Genomic DNA, 15,758 nt, shown 5'->3' on the forward strand with positions numbered 1-15,758 from the left:
ACATGCACCCAGCTATCTCTACGCCACCTGGCACGGCTTATTGGCCTTCTGGCAGCATCAATCCAAGTGGTGTTCCCAGCCCCACTTCATTAGCATGCCCTCCAGCGCCTGAAGATCGCACACCTTTGCGGGGGGGCGTCCTGTGCGGACATGATCTCCCTCCTCCATCGGGCCTCCAGCATCCCCTCCTTGTGGACGGGTCGTTACTACTGCTCGCGTGGAGGATTTCGGGAGTCCCCGGGAAATCCAAGGGGTTTTTGGACGCAACTCGACGCTTCCTGGCTGACGCATGGGCTCCCGGGACTAGACAGCTTGGAGAGCTTGGACTGGCTGGTGCCTGGCTGGGAACTTGGATCCCATTTCAGCACCTGTGACTGCGATCCTCCTATTCCTGACTTCGTTGTTTGAAGCTGGTCAGGCATATCGCACGATTAATTCATGCAGATCGGCCATCTCCTCGGCTCACCAAGGGTTTGACGACTGCCCAGCAGGCCAACATCCATTAGTGTGCTGCTTACTTAGGGGCTCATGCCTGTCGCATCCCTCTAGACCTCGTTACTCATCTACTTGGGACGTCTCCTGCATTTTGTCGCTGTTCTCCCCCTGGCCGCCTAATGCAGAGCTCTCCCTGCGACAGCTGTCAGCCAAGTTGGTCTCCCTGTTCTGTCTCATTTCATGCAAATGAGTATCGGATGTTCGTGCCCTGGACTATGATGCTGTGTCTTTCACTCCGAACGGGGTGGCGTTTAATATCTCCAGACGTACCAAGACCGCTATTCGATCGGTTTCTTATCCAAGCTTCCCTGGTACTCCAGCCCTATGTCCGGTGGCCTGCCTACGGGAATATGACCTTCGAACAAGCTAACATCGAGCTACATCGTCTCCCCAGCTGTTTCTCTCGCTTCGTCACCCCTTCTCCCTTGTGTCCAGTACTACATTGGCTCGATGGGTGAAATTGGTGATGTCTCTGGCCGGCGTGGATACGTCCATCTTTGGTGCCCACTCAGCCCGAGGGGCATCGGCCACGTCCATGGTGAATTCAGGTGCACGTCTGGAAGACCTGATGAGAATGTCCGACTGGTCCCGCAAATCCACTTTTCGTGAATTTTACTTTCGACCTTTGCCTCATGTTTTTTCTCCAGTTATTGATCAGCTTTAAACTTGCAATATGAGCCTCCGTGTCTTGACATAAAATTACATGATTTTGCTATTTCATGACAAAAAGTCATGATTTTATGAAAGACACGGAGGCGAGTATTGTCCCACCCTTCATAGTTATTTTACTGATTTACCCCTCCCGGTTGTTTATTCTCTCCTGCAGGTTTGCCAGGGTTGGTAGGTATTCATTATGCACTCTGGGTTTTGTATAGTTTCAACCATTTATTAACCTGTTTATGCTACGTGATTATTCGAAATGCCTATGATGAATTATGCACACTGTGTTGCTTCTGTCTAGTTATACAATTATGTCTTGGCATGCGCACTTTGGTTCAAATACCGATTTAACCGTTCGAATCCTGTCTTTTGTGTTTTCACAGGTTGATTCCTTGTTGATCAAGGGTCTTCAGCACTTCAGCACTTCTCTCTCGGCTTCACTAAGTGGCCAGGAAGTTTATGGACAATGCTGTGATGGGCCCCTCACTGTTGGAATCTTGTTATCTGATGGATCAGTCCCAGTTTCGTTATGGTTCCTGATCGGAGTCCGGCTGGATTTCGGATCACCTGTTCTATTTGGTTTGGACTGTTTCAGCGTTCCTGTTTTGTTGTTATTGTCTCGCATCTCCAAAGAAAGAGGAAATGTGTGGGGATGTGCTGACTATTATACTGTGACTTGGTATGGGTGTGGCCTATCACTATGGTTACCATTTTTTTCTTACTGTTGTATTAAGCAATACTCGCCTGTGTGTCTTTCATAAAATCATGACTTTTCGTCATGAAATAGCAAAATCATGTAATTAACCTCTTCATAGGGTGTTTTTTTTCAGAGTTTTGATGTATGAATGATGAAAGCATTTTTGCTCTTGGTTGCATTGCAATTTCACACGTTTTCATTAAGTGCCCCCATTTATAATGTACATTCTTTTTAAAGGACACATAAAGCCTTTGAGTTTTGGGTGAGTTTTAATATAGGTATCATACAGTCACCCACATGAATTTAGTAACATTCCAAGAGTATGATATTGCCTTATTTCTAATCCAATACTAGTAAGAAGAAACAAAAATGTTTGCCTTATATACCCCCTTTTATGGATTGTAGTTTGTATTTCTTGTGTGGTGTTCTGTGAACAACTGTAGTCATTTTGATACAAGTAGTATGTATGAACCTGGGTAAGCCTCAATATACCGAGACAATCTAGACATTGAGAATGCTTTTATAGAAGCACTCTAAGCTCTAGCAGGTTTGTATAGCTGCAGGTGCTTCTAGCTCTAAGTTATGGAAGTGATTGGTGCCAATAGATCCCAGTTTAGATGTTAAAGTGATAGCAACCAGTTTGACTACTTACATTGGGAAGCTAAGGGAACTACTGGTAATAGAACCACTACTGCACCATGTAGTGGTGGTGGTGCGTGGAGTGTTTCTTTTATGATGTGTTAGTTATGACAATTATTTGGTGGTCCCTAGTGCAGGAAACCAGGGGACTAACCCAGTCGTGCCAGATGCGGGGCTGTTGGAAGCCATGGGTACTTATTTATCATACTGTGCTACCATATTTTATCCTGTGGCACTGTCACCTGTCACCTGTGTTCAAGATAGTTAAGAAAGCAGTGATAGGAGTAAGGCAAGCATGTACCCAACATTTTAAAAAGGTAATGTAAACATAACTACCTGAAAGGTCCACAGTCGAAGGATGGTGGGATTGATACTATGGTGTAGATAACTGGTAACATAGCTAAGAAGAGTATAAAGAGTAACATGGCCATATAGAAGTTATTGGATCTGGAGGCTTTAAATACTCTTGCATGGGGAACATTGCAACACATAACTGCCCAACACTGTAAGTACATGGAAGTATGAAGACGAAATACATTGATAGCTGGTAGGCATGGAGCATAAAATGATCCCATCCTATAAAAAAAATAGAGAGAAAGGTTAAAATGTATAAACATACACTCATATTCTGTGTATATTTATTCCAGAAACACTCTTGCAACTCTTGCAACACTTGTCCTTCCCTGATTCTGCCAACTTTCCTGATCTTTACCCATTTCAGATCTGTTTGTCTCTTTGGCCACTTTAGACAGTTTTCCCCATTCCAAACCTCTCCTTGTATTCATGTACATAATAAATACATGATAACAAGATACGTCTCAAACTAACTGGATAAATATAAAATATTAATAAATACATTATGATAATCAAGATAAATTAAAATATGAATTAATAAATTAAGATCACACTAGTTATTTGATATCCCTATGCCTATTTCATTGTCTCCCATTACATATTACCAGTGGCTTAAAAGTGCTTTTTATATTGCATAGCATATATTTTATTGCATTGCATGTGTTCTCATTGGCTGAAGAACAACCCAATGAGGTTTATTTACTAAATATGAATGGTAGGAATTGATAATGATTTACAAAATTTAGACTAGCATAGCCAAGTTGTGTCTGAGATGGAGATTTTACATAAAGTTTGCAATTCCATTTCCAAGTCACTACCATTCTTTATATAGTGAAAGTGTTGTGGAATGTTTTTTGTCAGATAATTATGGTGTTTTTTCTATATAAAGAGATGAAATTATTTTAAAATGGAACTTTCTAAAAAGACATCCCAGCAATACACAACTAAAATTAAAAGATGTGCTATGTTTTATTAAGCATCAACTTATGTTGCAAAAACATTTTGTCTACATTTCGATTGTACATGCTCATTTTTACATACCATATCATCCCTTGGTTAAAAATTAATCCCAGAACATTACCACTGATATCAAATTCGCAATATGATGGCTGAAAAAAAAAAAAAAGAAGAAGAATTAAAGCCCATTACATGTTGAAAGTGTAAATTATGAGATGGTGGGATTTCATGAGAAGAAGACTTTTAAAGGAATACTCAAAGCACCATAACCACTACAGCCCATTGTACTTGATATGGTGCCAGGGATAACCTGACAACATCCCGTTGTATGTAGTCAAACCATTTTAACACAGTTTGACAACTTATCAGGTGTTTTTCTGTAGCAGATACTAGATGCCTGGATTCTCCTGGAGGAGACCTCGATTCTCCTGGAGGAGAAATATGGAAACAGGGGCTGAGACCAAAATAGCCTAGTAGGACACTAGTTGTCAAACTGTACTAAAATGGTTTGATTACTTACTTGGGGTTGTGCCAGGGCATTCCTGCTTCCATAACAACTCTGTCATACCTCTTTGTGAAAACCTGGAAGCCTCTGTTAACTATAACACAGCCCCTCTGCTATCACTCAGAAGATGCAGTTTCACTTGAGCATTTTCCAGTGAAGCATTATCCAACTTTAGATTTCATTAATAGGTTGTTAGTGCTGGGCAAAGCATTGAAATTGTTAAGAATAAAATATGCAACATTACATTGCTCCAGGGGAAATATATATTTTTTAATATTGTATAATCATCCGAAGGTAAACAAAGAAACACACAGAGATGTTAGTTTAACACACAGAAAAATCACTTACCCATCCATATTCCAAATCCCAACACCAACAGTAGTTAAAAAATCGAACAAATACTGCTTGCAAGAAGTCTCCAGTAAGAATAGTAATGTAAGTGGTCATAATATCAGAAACAGTGAGGCGAACAAACTCCTGTAAATATAGGAAAAAAGTAATTAACTTCCCATAAATATACATCTTAGTTAACCCCTTACGGACACAACTTCAGAAATAAAAGGGAATCATGACGGAATATTTCCTTAAGGGGTTAAAAAGTTTATAAATGCGATTCTCTCCAGGGAATTTGCAGCTATTTGAAGTGATACATAGAAGCAAGTTAAATAGTCCTCTACAATGCAAGTGCTGTGATTTATCATGTTTTCGAAAGCAGAATAATTTCATATGCCACCAAATTTGATCGTAGATAAGGTAAGGTTATGACAGTTAAAGAAGAGGAGCTAGATGCAGTATGGCTTATTGTGTGCTATTTATTATTATGTACGCAATTAGTTTTCTTACTAAGGATTAAAAATAGAAAACTAGATATATTAAATATATATTTAAGGGACACTATTGTCACCAAAACAACTTTAGTTTAATGAAGCAGTTTTAGTGTATAGATCATTCCCCTGCAGTCTCACTGCTCAATTCACTGCCATTTAGAAGTTAAATCACTTTGTTTATATATCCCTTGTCACATCTGCCTGCATGTGATTTGCACATCCTTCCTAAATACTCCCTGTAAAGAGTCATCTCATGTTTACACTTAGTTTATTGCAAATTGTGTTTAATTTAGAATTTGTTATCTCCTGATCTGTTAACTGTTTTTTAAATCCTGCTGGGGCCTTCTGTATGTAATTAAAGTTTAATTTACAGTGCAGGAGGTAAAAACTTTTAAAGTAAGTTAACATCTGATTGAAAATGAAACCATTTTGTTTTCATGCAGGCTGTGTCAGTCACAGCCAAGTGAGGTGTGGCTAGGGTTGCATAAACAGAAACAAAAGTGATATACCTCCTAAATGGCAGGGAATTGAGCAGTAGCACTACAGGAGCATGATCTATACACCAAAACGGCTTCATAAACCTAAAATTGTTTTGGTGACTATAGTGTCCTTTTAAGATATTCTGATAGGTTCAGGAATCAGTCATATAGCAGTATATTTCAAAAGTTATCCAATGTAACTTTATAGCTTTACTTTGTTTTAATATGTATTCAGGGATTGTTTATATCATTTGTGTTTTGTCCTGGAATTCAACATGTATTTTCAGTAAGTTAATTATGTCTTGGTTCTACAAATTCACTAACCTGCCCCACCATTGTCTCCCAGCATGGCCCTCTAGGAACGTCTGACGGATCAACAAAAGGGCGCCCTGTAGAATTTTCTGAATATGATGCATTGTATAAGCTGGCTTCCCACAGTGTCATATTATATTGCACAACCTTCTCTTCCTCTCGCTAAAATAGTTTGACAATAAAAAAATAAATCAATAAAATAGAAATAAAATATTTTCCACCAGACAAGAAAAACACATGCATACATTTATAGAATTATGAAATAATTAACCTTGCTGTACCTTAAGGTTAATTTCATCCATGAGGGCAATAAGGAATGTGTACAAGTTACCCAGGAACAGGGCAAATATGCGTCCCAGCTGCCATCTTAGTGCTATTCTTGGGTGGTAATTCTCCAGTCCACTAATTACATCAAACATTGTGGGGCAAAACATTCCTAACAGAGACATAACCGTGTTCACCTTTAAAAAAAAAAAATATTACACATAAAAAAACATATAAGGATTGTAAATAAAACTTTGGCTTAAATCTATCTATCTATCTATTCATTAATATTATTATTATTATTATTATTGCCATTTATATAGCGCCAACAGATTCCGTAGCGCTTTACAATATTATGAGAGGGGGGGATGTAACTATAAATAGGACAATTACAAGAAAACTTACAGGAACAATAGGTTGTAGAGGACCCTGCTCAAACGAGCTTACACTCTATAGGAGGTGGGGTATAAAACACATTAGGACTGGAAATATCAATCAAATAAGGTGGGAGTGAAGCAGAGCTGGAGGAGAGTGTAAAGTGCTGCCCTTTAGGAGAGAGCAAGAGACAGGTGTGTAAGGTAGAGGTTACTCTGGGAGGCCATAAGCTTTCATAAAGAGATGGGTTTTAAGGCACTTCTTAAAGGATTGAAGACTAGTCGAGAGTCTGATGGGGGTAGGCAGGCTATTCCATAGAAAGGGAGCCGCCCATGAGAAGTCCTGCAAATGCGAGTTGCCCGCACAGGCATGAACAGCAGTCAGGAGGTGGTCACGGGAAGAGGGGAGGGAACGAGGAGGGGCATACCTATGGATCTGTGAAGAGATATAAGAGAGGCTAGAATTGTGCAGTGCTTTATAGGTATGGGTTAGCACTTTGAATTGACTCCTATAGGATACAGGAAGCCAATGTAAGGACTGACAGAGGGGTGAGGTGTGAGAGGACCGACAAGAGAGAAAAATCAGTCATGTGGCGGCATTCATCACAGAATGTAGCGGGGTGATATAGCTTTTGCGAAGACCAATCAGGAGAGTGTTACAATAATCCATGCGGGAAATTACTAGAGCAGGGGTAGGCAACCTTTTAGCAGCACTGTGCCGATATAGGATTGCGATGTCCCGTAGCGTGCCGGTCCTACTTTTTTTATAAATCGAGGTGTGTGTGCTGCCGTATTCTGCTTGTGTTATTTGTACTGTAATTGCTTTGTATCGTTGTATTTGTGCGTATATATGCAGGGCTGTCTTTAATAATGACTGGACCCTGGGCAAAGCATTTGCTTAGGGCCCCCTGGACCTTGTCCCCCCTCCCAGGCATGCAATCACGTGCTCCACCTCAACACAGTGGCAGACCTAAAGTAGAGAGGTGCAAGAATTCTTGGCGGTCTCCCTGTTGCACGGGTGATAAAAAGGTAGAGCCCCATCTGTCGTGCAACTCCAGAAATGCATTGACAGCTGGGGCTCTACCATTTACTCATGTTTGCAGGTCTGTATTTAGCACTAAGCAGTTTTTGTGTGTTTTTGTGGAATATGTTTGTATGTGGTGTTGGCGTGATTGCAAGCACACACACACACATACACACAGATATACTGACACACACAGAGACATACTGACATACACACAGACATGCTGTCATACAAACATACTGACACACACACACACAGATATACTGACACAGATATACTGACACACACACACACAGATATACTGACACACACAAAGACATACTGACACATACTGACACACAGACATGCTGACACACAAACATACTGACACACACAGATATGACACACACACAAACATACTGACACACACACACTGACAGACATACTGACACAGACATACACTTTAAAACTCACCCTCCAGTTTCCTACCTTTCCTGCTGGTGGCTGAAGGCGTTGGGAGTTGGGAGTTGGGGGTCTAGAGCTCTTGGCCAGCCCCCCTCCAATCTGCCTACTCTTCTTTCCTGCGTGCTCCTCTCTTTGTGGGAGGAAGTGATGCGTGGCCGTCACTTCCTCCCAGCCTGCTGCCGAAAAGCAAGGGGCCTGCTCGCGCTGTTAAAGCACCTCAGCGTGTGCCGGATCCCTGCTGACAGAAGCCCAGTGGGTGGTCCTTTGTGCATGGGCCACCCGGTGGGCCTCCTTAGTGTGCAGATTACCAGCCAGAGGGTTAGAAATAGTTGAGGCCAGCAGGGCTCACGGTGCAGCTGCCCAGTTTGCCCCACGTTAAAGAAGGCCCTGCTTATATGAGCTATTATATTGTTTATGTTCATGAGTAGTTTATGGTATTGTGTATGATACTAATGAATGTAAGCTGTGTATGGGTGCTGCTTGTGGAATTGTGTGTGCGTGGATGGATATGTCAAAGTGTGTGTTTGGTAATGTGTGGGGGCTGTTTGGGGTATTGCATGTGGGGTTGTGTGCATGTATGTGGATTGTTAGTGGTGTTTCGTTGTGGATTGTGTGTATGTTTGTGTGTGGGCTGTCCGTATTATTTGTATGAGGGGAGGGTTATTCTGCAGCTCTGTGTATATATAGCAGTGTGGGTGGCTTCCCTGGGTTCCAGTGGGGACTAGTCTGGCCAGGTACAGGTCAAGGACAGGAGCTGCAACAGCAACTGCGAGCTGCTCTACTACAGTGTGGCTTCCTATTCACAAGTGCTGGGAGGAAGTGATCTAAGATCACTACCTCTATGTGCTGCAATGCATAAATTGAGGATTGTCCTTCACCACCTTTTCGGATTAGCAGATATCTGAAGTTTTACTGGGACTCCTGATAGGCCAGAGCCTGTTTGGCTCTAGCAGCCTTGAGTGCCATGCAAAGACACCTCGAGTGCCGTGCATGGCACTAGTGCCGTAGGTTGCCTACCCCTGTACTAGAGCATGGAAAAGCTCCTTGGTAGCATCTTTTGTAAGAAAGAGGCGGATGCGGGCTGTTTTTAAGTTTAAATCTATAGGATTTGGCAACAAACTGGATGTGAGTCTCAAATGTGAGGCCAGAGTCAAGTATGATGCCCAAACAGCGTGCTTGCAAGGATGGACTTATGAGGATACTACTGACTTGAAGGGAGAGCGAGAGAGGAGGATCAGTATTAGGAGGAGGAATGACAAGGAGTTCAGTTTTAGAGAGATTGAGTTTCAGAAAGCGAGAGGACATCCAGTCAGAGATGGAAGAAAGGCAAGCAGTGACATGTTGCAGGATGGCAGGGGAGAGGTCCGGGGAGGAGAGATATATTTGGGTGTCATCAGCGTACAGGTGGTAGTGGAATCAAAAAGAGGCAATACGTTTTCCAAAAAAGGCAGTATAAAGAGAAAATAGAAGGGGACCAAGGACAGAGCCTTGGGGAACTCCATCCGAGACAGGATGAGAGGAGGAGGTATCCTTGGAAAAGGAGACACTGAATGAGCGTTGGGAGAGATAAGAGGAAAACCATGAGAGGACAGAGTCACAGAGACCGAGTGATTGAAGAGTTTGAAGGAGGAGAGCATGATCAACGGTGTCAAAGGCAGCAGAAAGGTCAAGAAGAATTAATATGGAATAGTGGCCTTTGGATTTAGCTGCAATTAGGTCATTAGTAACTTTGATAAGAGCAGTCTCAGTAGAGTGGAGATGGCGGAAGCAAGACTGAAGAGGGTCAAGGAGAGAGTTGGAATTGAGGAAGCGAGACACACGAGTAAAGACAAGTCTTTCCAGAAGCTTTGAGGAAAAAGGGAGCAGGGATATGGGACGATAGTTAGAGGGGGAGGACGGGTCAAGAGATGTTTTTTTCAGGATAGGTATTACAGTGGCATGTTTAAGGTCAGCAGGGACAATGCCAGAAGAGAGAGAGAACAGTTGAAGATGTGTGTTAGGGAAGGCACAAGACAAGGGGAGAGAGATCTGATGAGGTGAGATGGGACAGAATCAAGCGGGCAAGTGGTGGGGCGAGAGGAAAGGAGGAGCGCAGTCGCCTCTTGTTCAGTAGCTGGGGAGAAAGTCTGAAGGGTAGGGAAGGCATGATCTATGTGTGATTCAGAAATAGAATGACAAGGAGGGGAGAATTATTTCCTAAACTGTTCAATCTTGTCGGTAAAGTAGCATGCAAAGTTATCGGCTGTAAGGTTAGTTTGGGGGTGGCCACAGCAGGGCGGAGAAGAGAGTTAAAGGTGTCGAAGAGATGCCTGGGATTGCGGGAGCATGAACTAATGAGAGAAGATAGTCTGCCTGGGTGCGGGACTTCCTCGAGGAGCATTCAGTTCAACGGGAGCAACTCTACAGATAGCGTGTTGATTTAGTATGCCAAGGTTAGGGGTGTGTCCTCCTTGAGGTGCATGTTTGGAGCGGGCTGCAGCGTTTAAGGCAGAGGTGAGGGTAGTGTTATATGTGGAGATGGCCAGTGAGGGACAGCTGCTGGAGGTCAATAGAATTAAGGTTCCTCCTGAGTTGAGAGGGGTTAGGCTGAGGTTGTTGGGTGAGGGGGTAATCGAGAGCGAGCGATGAAAGGTGGTGATCAGAGAGAGGGAATGGAGTGTTGCAGATACTAGATACTGAAGATGCATAAGAGAAAATAAGGTTGAGGTTGCCAGCTACATGGGTGGGAGAATTAGCCCACTGCAATAGCCCAAGGGACAAGTAATTGAAAGTAGTTTAGAGGCTGCTGAGGTCAAAGGTGGGTTAATGGGAATATTGAAGTCTCCATTAAGGATAGAATATTAGAAGAGAGGAAGTAGGTTAGCCAGGCAGCAAAATGGTCACGGAAGAGGAGAGGGTAACCAGGGGGACGATAGATAACAGTAATTTTAGCAGAGAAGGGTTTGAAAAGGCAAATTGAATGAATTTCAAATGATGGGAAAGAGAGGGAAGGGGGGATGGGCAGAGTTTTAAAGGAGCAGTCGGGTGAAAGGAGAAAACCTACACTGCCACCTTTATTCTCTGGTTGTCTTGGATTGAGGGTAAAGTGAAGACCACCAAAGGATAGTGAGGCAGGGGTAGCAGTATCAGAGGCAGAGAACCATGTTTTTGTTAGTGCAAGTAGGTTTAGGGAGCGTGAGATAAATAGGTAATGGATGGAAGTTGATTTAAAGGTGCTGCACACAGAGTGTGCATTCCAGAGGGCAGCTTTAAAGGAGGAATTATAGTGAGAATTACGTGGAATGGGTATTAGGTTGTTGTGGTTTCTGGCATTCGTACCAGGTTGCTGAGTAGCGGAGGGACCAGGGTTTGGAGAGACTATCTAACTATCTATTTATCCATCATGTATCTATCTACCCTACATACTAACCTCCGTACCTATCTTCCGATCTATTATTTATAATGTACATTTTGACTTAACCCCTTAAGGACCAAACTTCTGGAATAAAAGGGAATCATGACATGTCACACATGTCATGTGTCCTTAAGGGGTTAAACTATGTAGTAAGATTTTAGGTTCGGCAGCAGATAAACTTTCATGTTATATCTATCTTAAAGATATAAATGCATTTTATTGGTTTTCAGGTGTGTTAAAACCACAAAAGTATTTACAGCATGGAACAGTATTGTAGACGAACTGTTTCACATTGTCTAATACATCATGACTGTCAGGCATACCAGTATGTAATGCATAGTGCAGCATCAAATTTTATTAAGTCTGAAGGACCAACAAAGAGAAGAAAAATTGAGTACCACAACATCAAAACAGAAAGAATAGAGCCAGCAGAGGGTTAGATGGGAAAAAAAAGTAAGAGTAAGTAAGTAAGAGTAAACCTCTTGTAGAAGGAATATTCCTAGCTTGTATATTTCAATGATTGACTTTACTATTTTGAAAACCATTAAGCTGTACCTCTTGTTTAATTTGTGGCTGTTTAAGATTGTTGAATGCAAAGCTACTGGTAAGAAAATAATCCAAATATAGGTGCAATGTAAAGTACCTAATAAGATGATATTAATAAGGATTGAGCTGTGCAACAAAAACAGAAAATATGACAACTGAGAGAATGGGCAAAAGCTCAGAGAAATCTCGATAGCCTGCCCTTCAATTAGTACCCGCAGGTCTCAAAAATGGTTTTGCTCACTTTGCCATTACAGAGAGGACTTTTTGCATATCAGACCCATAAGGGCAGTCCAGATCCAAAATGCTGGCAAGCTCTCTCTGCAAAAGAAAAGCAGCAACCCAGCACTATGAGAATTTAGCGGGGACTTACCAAAGGGCAAGCTAGTAAGGCTGTTTTCCGTTCTCTAGGGTTGCTGTCTCTCTTGTGCAGAGAGAGACAGCTAGCAATTTGGATTTGTACCTTCCTTCAGGGTGGGATTAGTCTGATATGTAAATGATTTCGATTTTTCTCTGTAATAGCACAAACTGAGTTAAAACCAGCTTGAGAACTGAGCAGGGACCCATCGAAGGACAAGCTATTTGAGCAAAAAAATATGTTTGTCTGAGTCTATATTCAAGTTTTTTACAAACCAAAGGTCAAATCTTTGTGAGAATTGTAATGTCATATTTTCATATACCGAAGATTACAACCTTCTACATTTTAATTATGCATATAAAGCAATAAGCAAAAGTCTGTGTAATGGTTATATCATGTGCCTCCAATGTGATTTTGAGAAAGGTAGAGTTTTCAAATGGTCCCTGACACCTGAATATTTTCAGTTTATAGAAGAAGGATCACATTCATCACAAGGGACTAATTTATTTATTACTCCGTATAGCCAGTTTAACATAAATTTGTAAACAACAGTTTCCAAAAAAAAAAGTTGGGTTATTTAGGGTGTTTAGAGTAACCAGTAAAATATTCTCATAAATTTCATTGGGACAGCAACTAAACATATTACATGTTTGCAAGTATTTTTTTTTTCTACAAACTATAAAGCACATGAAATTACCACACAATATGAAATTACTTGAGGAACATCACATGAACTCCAGGAATTTCTAGGGGTTAATAAATTATTTAAATGTTTTCCTTATTTTAACACATTTTATATAATCTTTTCCATACTTTTCAAAATATTAGTAAGTAAAATATTCAGTACTAACTTCATTACGTTCCCACCAACCATAGTTTTCCAGACCATCCAAGGCAAATTGCTGTGACCTACGTACAACAAAGTAAATTAGATAGCCACTTCCAGCCAGGGTGCACATCACAAGGAAGTTTGCAAAAACCCTTAGAAAGCGAACTAAGTGAATGTTTTCTTCTTTTCTGTTTTCTTGCTCTTCTAAAATAGACTCCTGTTTTGTAAAATAAAGAAAATCACAAGAAAAATCACTTTATTTTGGCACTCTAGTGTATACTATTTCAGATCGCAAAATATCTGTTAACAGATAAATGTATCTGTCAAATATGAATGACATGGACAATAACATCATCTCTAGATATGTATTAAATACCATCAGTGCTTTGTGTTAATTAAATTCCAGTAAATTATATTTTAAATATAGATTAAAGTTGCTTTTTCTCTCCATGATGGAAGTTGAAATAGAGAATAGTGTAAATAGTGCAAATGTCAGTCTGTCCTGAAGGTGTATTTATGATATGATACAGTAAACACAACAACTGTCGGGCAAACCAAGGCCAATTGATACCAGATGTGGGTATCTGGTATCAATTGGTAAAAAAAAAGAAAAAAAATAGAATGTAGTGTAGTCATATGTGATAATGCATGCAATGCAAATACATAGGCTACACTCACACAGGATACATCCTTATAGGATAGGCTCAGATTGCTCATGTGGATGTGTGCTGTAATGACACTATCCTTCTTCAATCTTCCAACCATAGTAACTCAAAGCAAGAACAAAAGAATACAGAAGTATCGGGTGCAGTAGGTCGGAAAATGAAACAACTAGACCAAGAGACAGATAATTGTTTACTTTAAAAAGCCCCTCATAACCTGACTCTGCGTAAAAACTCTTATGTGTCCATAAAGGAGAACACAAACCCATCGTGAATTCATGATCCAGTTTGTATATGATGCCACAGGACAAAATAGTTAAGTGCAAAAGTGAATATATTAAAATATGCAATAAAAAAAAAAATAAAGTTAAAAGCAGTAAAAGTCCTTGGGCTCTCCCTCCGAGACGTGTTTCACCAACTTGCAGATTCTTCCATCGGAAATTGACACATAAGTGATTTATTCACTGTTGTTGGCATTTGTTTGCCATACAGTTGCCGTGTTTTTTGTGCATGATAGTGTGTATAGGTAGGGAGAAACTTACTCAAATGTGGTACCAGCTTTCTATATTTTATTTCTAAGCATCTATTCATCATAAATCACTATTTTCTTTTTAATGATATGCTAAAGTGCATTGTATTAGGGTACAAGTACATATTATTTTGTGGCCGTCATTGTAGTTGTTTCCATAATGCCAAAGGCAAAAACATTGACAGGGTTATTTACTATTTATTAAATTTATTTATAAAATATTTTACCAGGAAGGATATATTGAGATTTATCTCATTTTCTCTTGTTTAATAGTGAGAAATGTGAGGAATTTAATGTGAATTTCAAATTTAAGACTAACATAGTTATATGGAAGCATAACTGACTTGGAGATTGTTTTCCAGTTCTGCTATTACAGCTTTAAATTTGAAATTTAGTGTGACTTTCATTTCCTGACAATTCTCACTTTAATAAATAACCCTGTGAGTAGAGAAATAACATTTGATCTCCCTTTTTCATAATACACTGACTAGCACAGTCTATAGAAATCATATAATTATTTATAAAAGTATACTATTTTTAGAATACTGTTTGGCAATAGAAGTCAAAGTAAAATAGGTATTGCCAATTATACAACACAAATGTTTTACCTGGCCTACCCCCTTGTATTTCATCTAAAATCTGCAACTGAAAAAAGATCACAAAAACACAAGAAAAATTTTTCTTAAAGGGACACTATAGTTACCAGAACAATTACAGTTTATTGTATTTGTTCTGGTGAGTAGAATCAGTCCCTGCAGGCTCTATGCTGTAAACACAGTTTTATTTCAGAGAAAAGGAAGTGTTTACATTACAGCCTAGGGATACCTCCACTGGCCACTCCTCATATGGCTAATAGAGGTGCTTCCTGTGGCAGTGCTGCACACTGTGCAGTACTGACATTCAGTGTCTCCACTCTCTGCATGGTGACACTGAATTTTCCTCACAGAGATGCATGTATTCAATGCATCTCTATGAGGAGATGCTGATTTGCCAGGGCTGTGTTTCGCTTGTGCTGGCTCTGCCCCTGATCTGTCTCCTTGATAAGCTCAGCCAATCCAATACTTTCCTATAGGAAAGCATTATGATTGGCTTTCATCAAGACTTCTGATGATGTCAGCCAAGCAGGCAGATGAGGGGCAGAGCCAGCAAGAGCAGACTGAAGTAAAGGTAAGATTTTACTATATTTAGAGAGGGCACTATAGGGTCAGGAATACATGTTTTGTTCCTAACCCTATAGTGTTCCTTTAATATCAAAGAAAGTGATTATTGCAGTATTCACTCACATTTTAAGGAGCTCAAAAAAGTATACATTGCAGTCTGTTTTTTATTGATTACCTCACCCCTTGCAGACTATTATGTGCAGGTTTATTCATCCTCTTTCCATGTCAAAAGGCATAAAACAGAAAAAGAGT

At 40.5% G+C, this 15,758-nt stretch overlaps 1 protein-coding gene across 1 annotated transcript in view; it reads right to left on the bottom strand.

The window, feature by feature from the left end:
- The window catches only part of LOC134612182 (transmembrane channel-like protein 1), a 69,967-nt gene that overhangs the window by 23,361 nt on the left and 30,848 nt on the right, over positions 1 to 15,758 (bottom strand). Inside the window, exons 8-13 of the mRNA XM_063456538.1 lie at positions 13,178 to 13,372; positions 6,207 to 6,386; positions 5,938 to 6,087; positions 4,656 to 4,784; positions 3,887 to 3,954; positions 2,828 to 3,067 (exon numbers count right to left, since the gene is read on the bottom strand). Coding sequence (XP_063312608.1) covers positions 2,828 to 3,067; positions 3,887 to 3,954; positions 4,656 to 4,784; positions 5,938 to 6,087; positions 6,207 to 6,386; positions 13,178 to 13,372 — 962 coding nt within the window. The remainder of the gene's footprint in view (positions 1 to 2,827; positions 3,068 to 3,886; positions 3,955 to 4,655; positions 4,785 to 5,937; positions 6,088 to 6,206; positions 6,387 to 13,177; positions 13,373 to 15,758) is intronic.

Source organism: Pelobates fuscus, chromosome 5, assembly GCF_036172605.1.
Source record: "Pelobates fuscus isolate aPelFus1 chromosome 5, aPelFus1.pri, whole genome shotgun sequence".
Taxonomy (NCBI): Eukaryota; Metazoa; Chordata; class Amphibia; order Anura; family Pelobatidae; genus Pelobates; species Pelobates fuscus.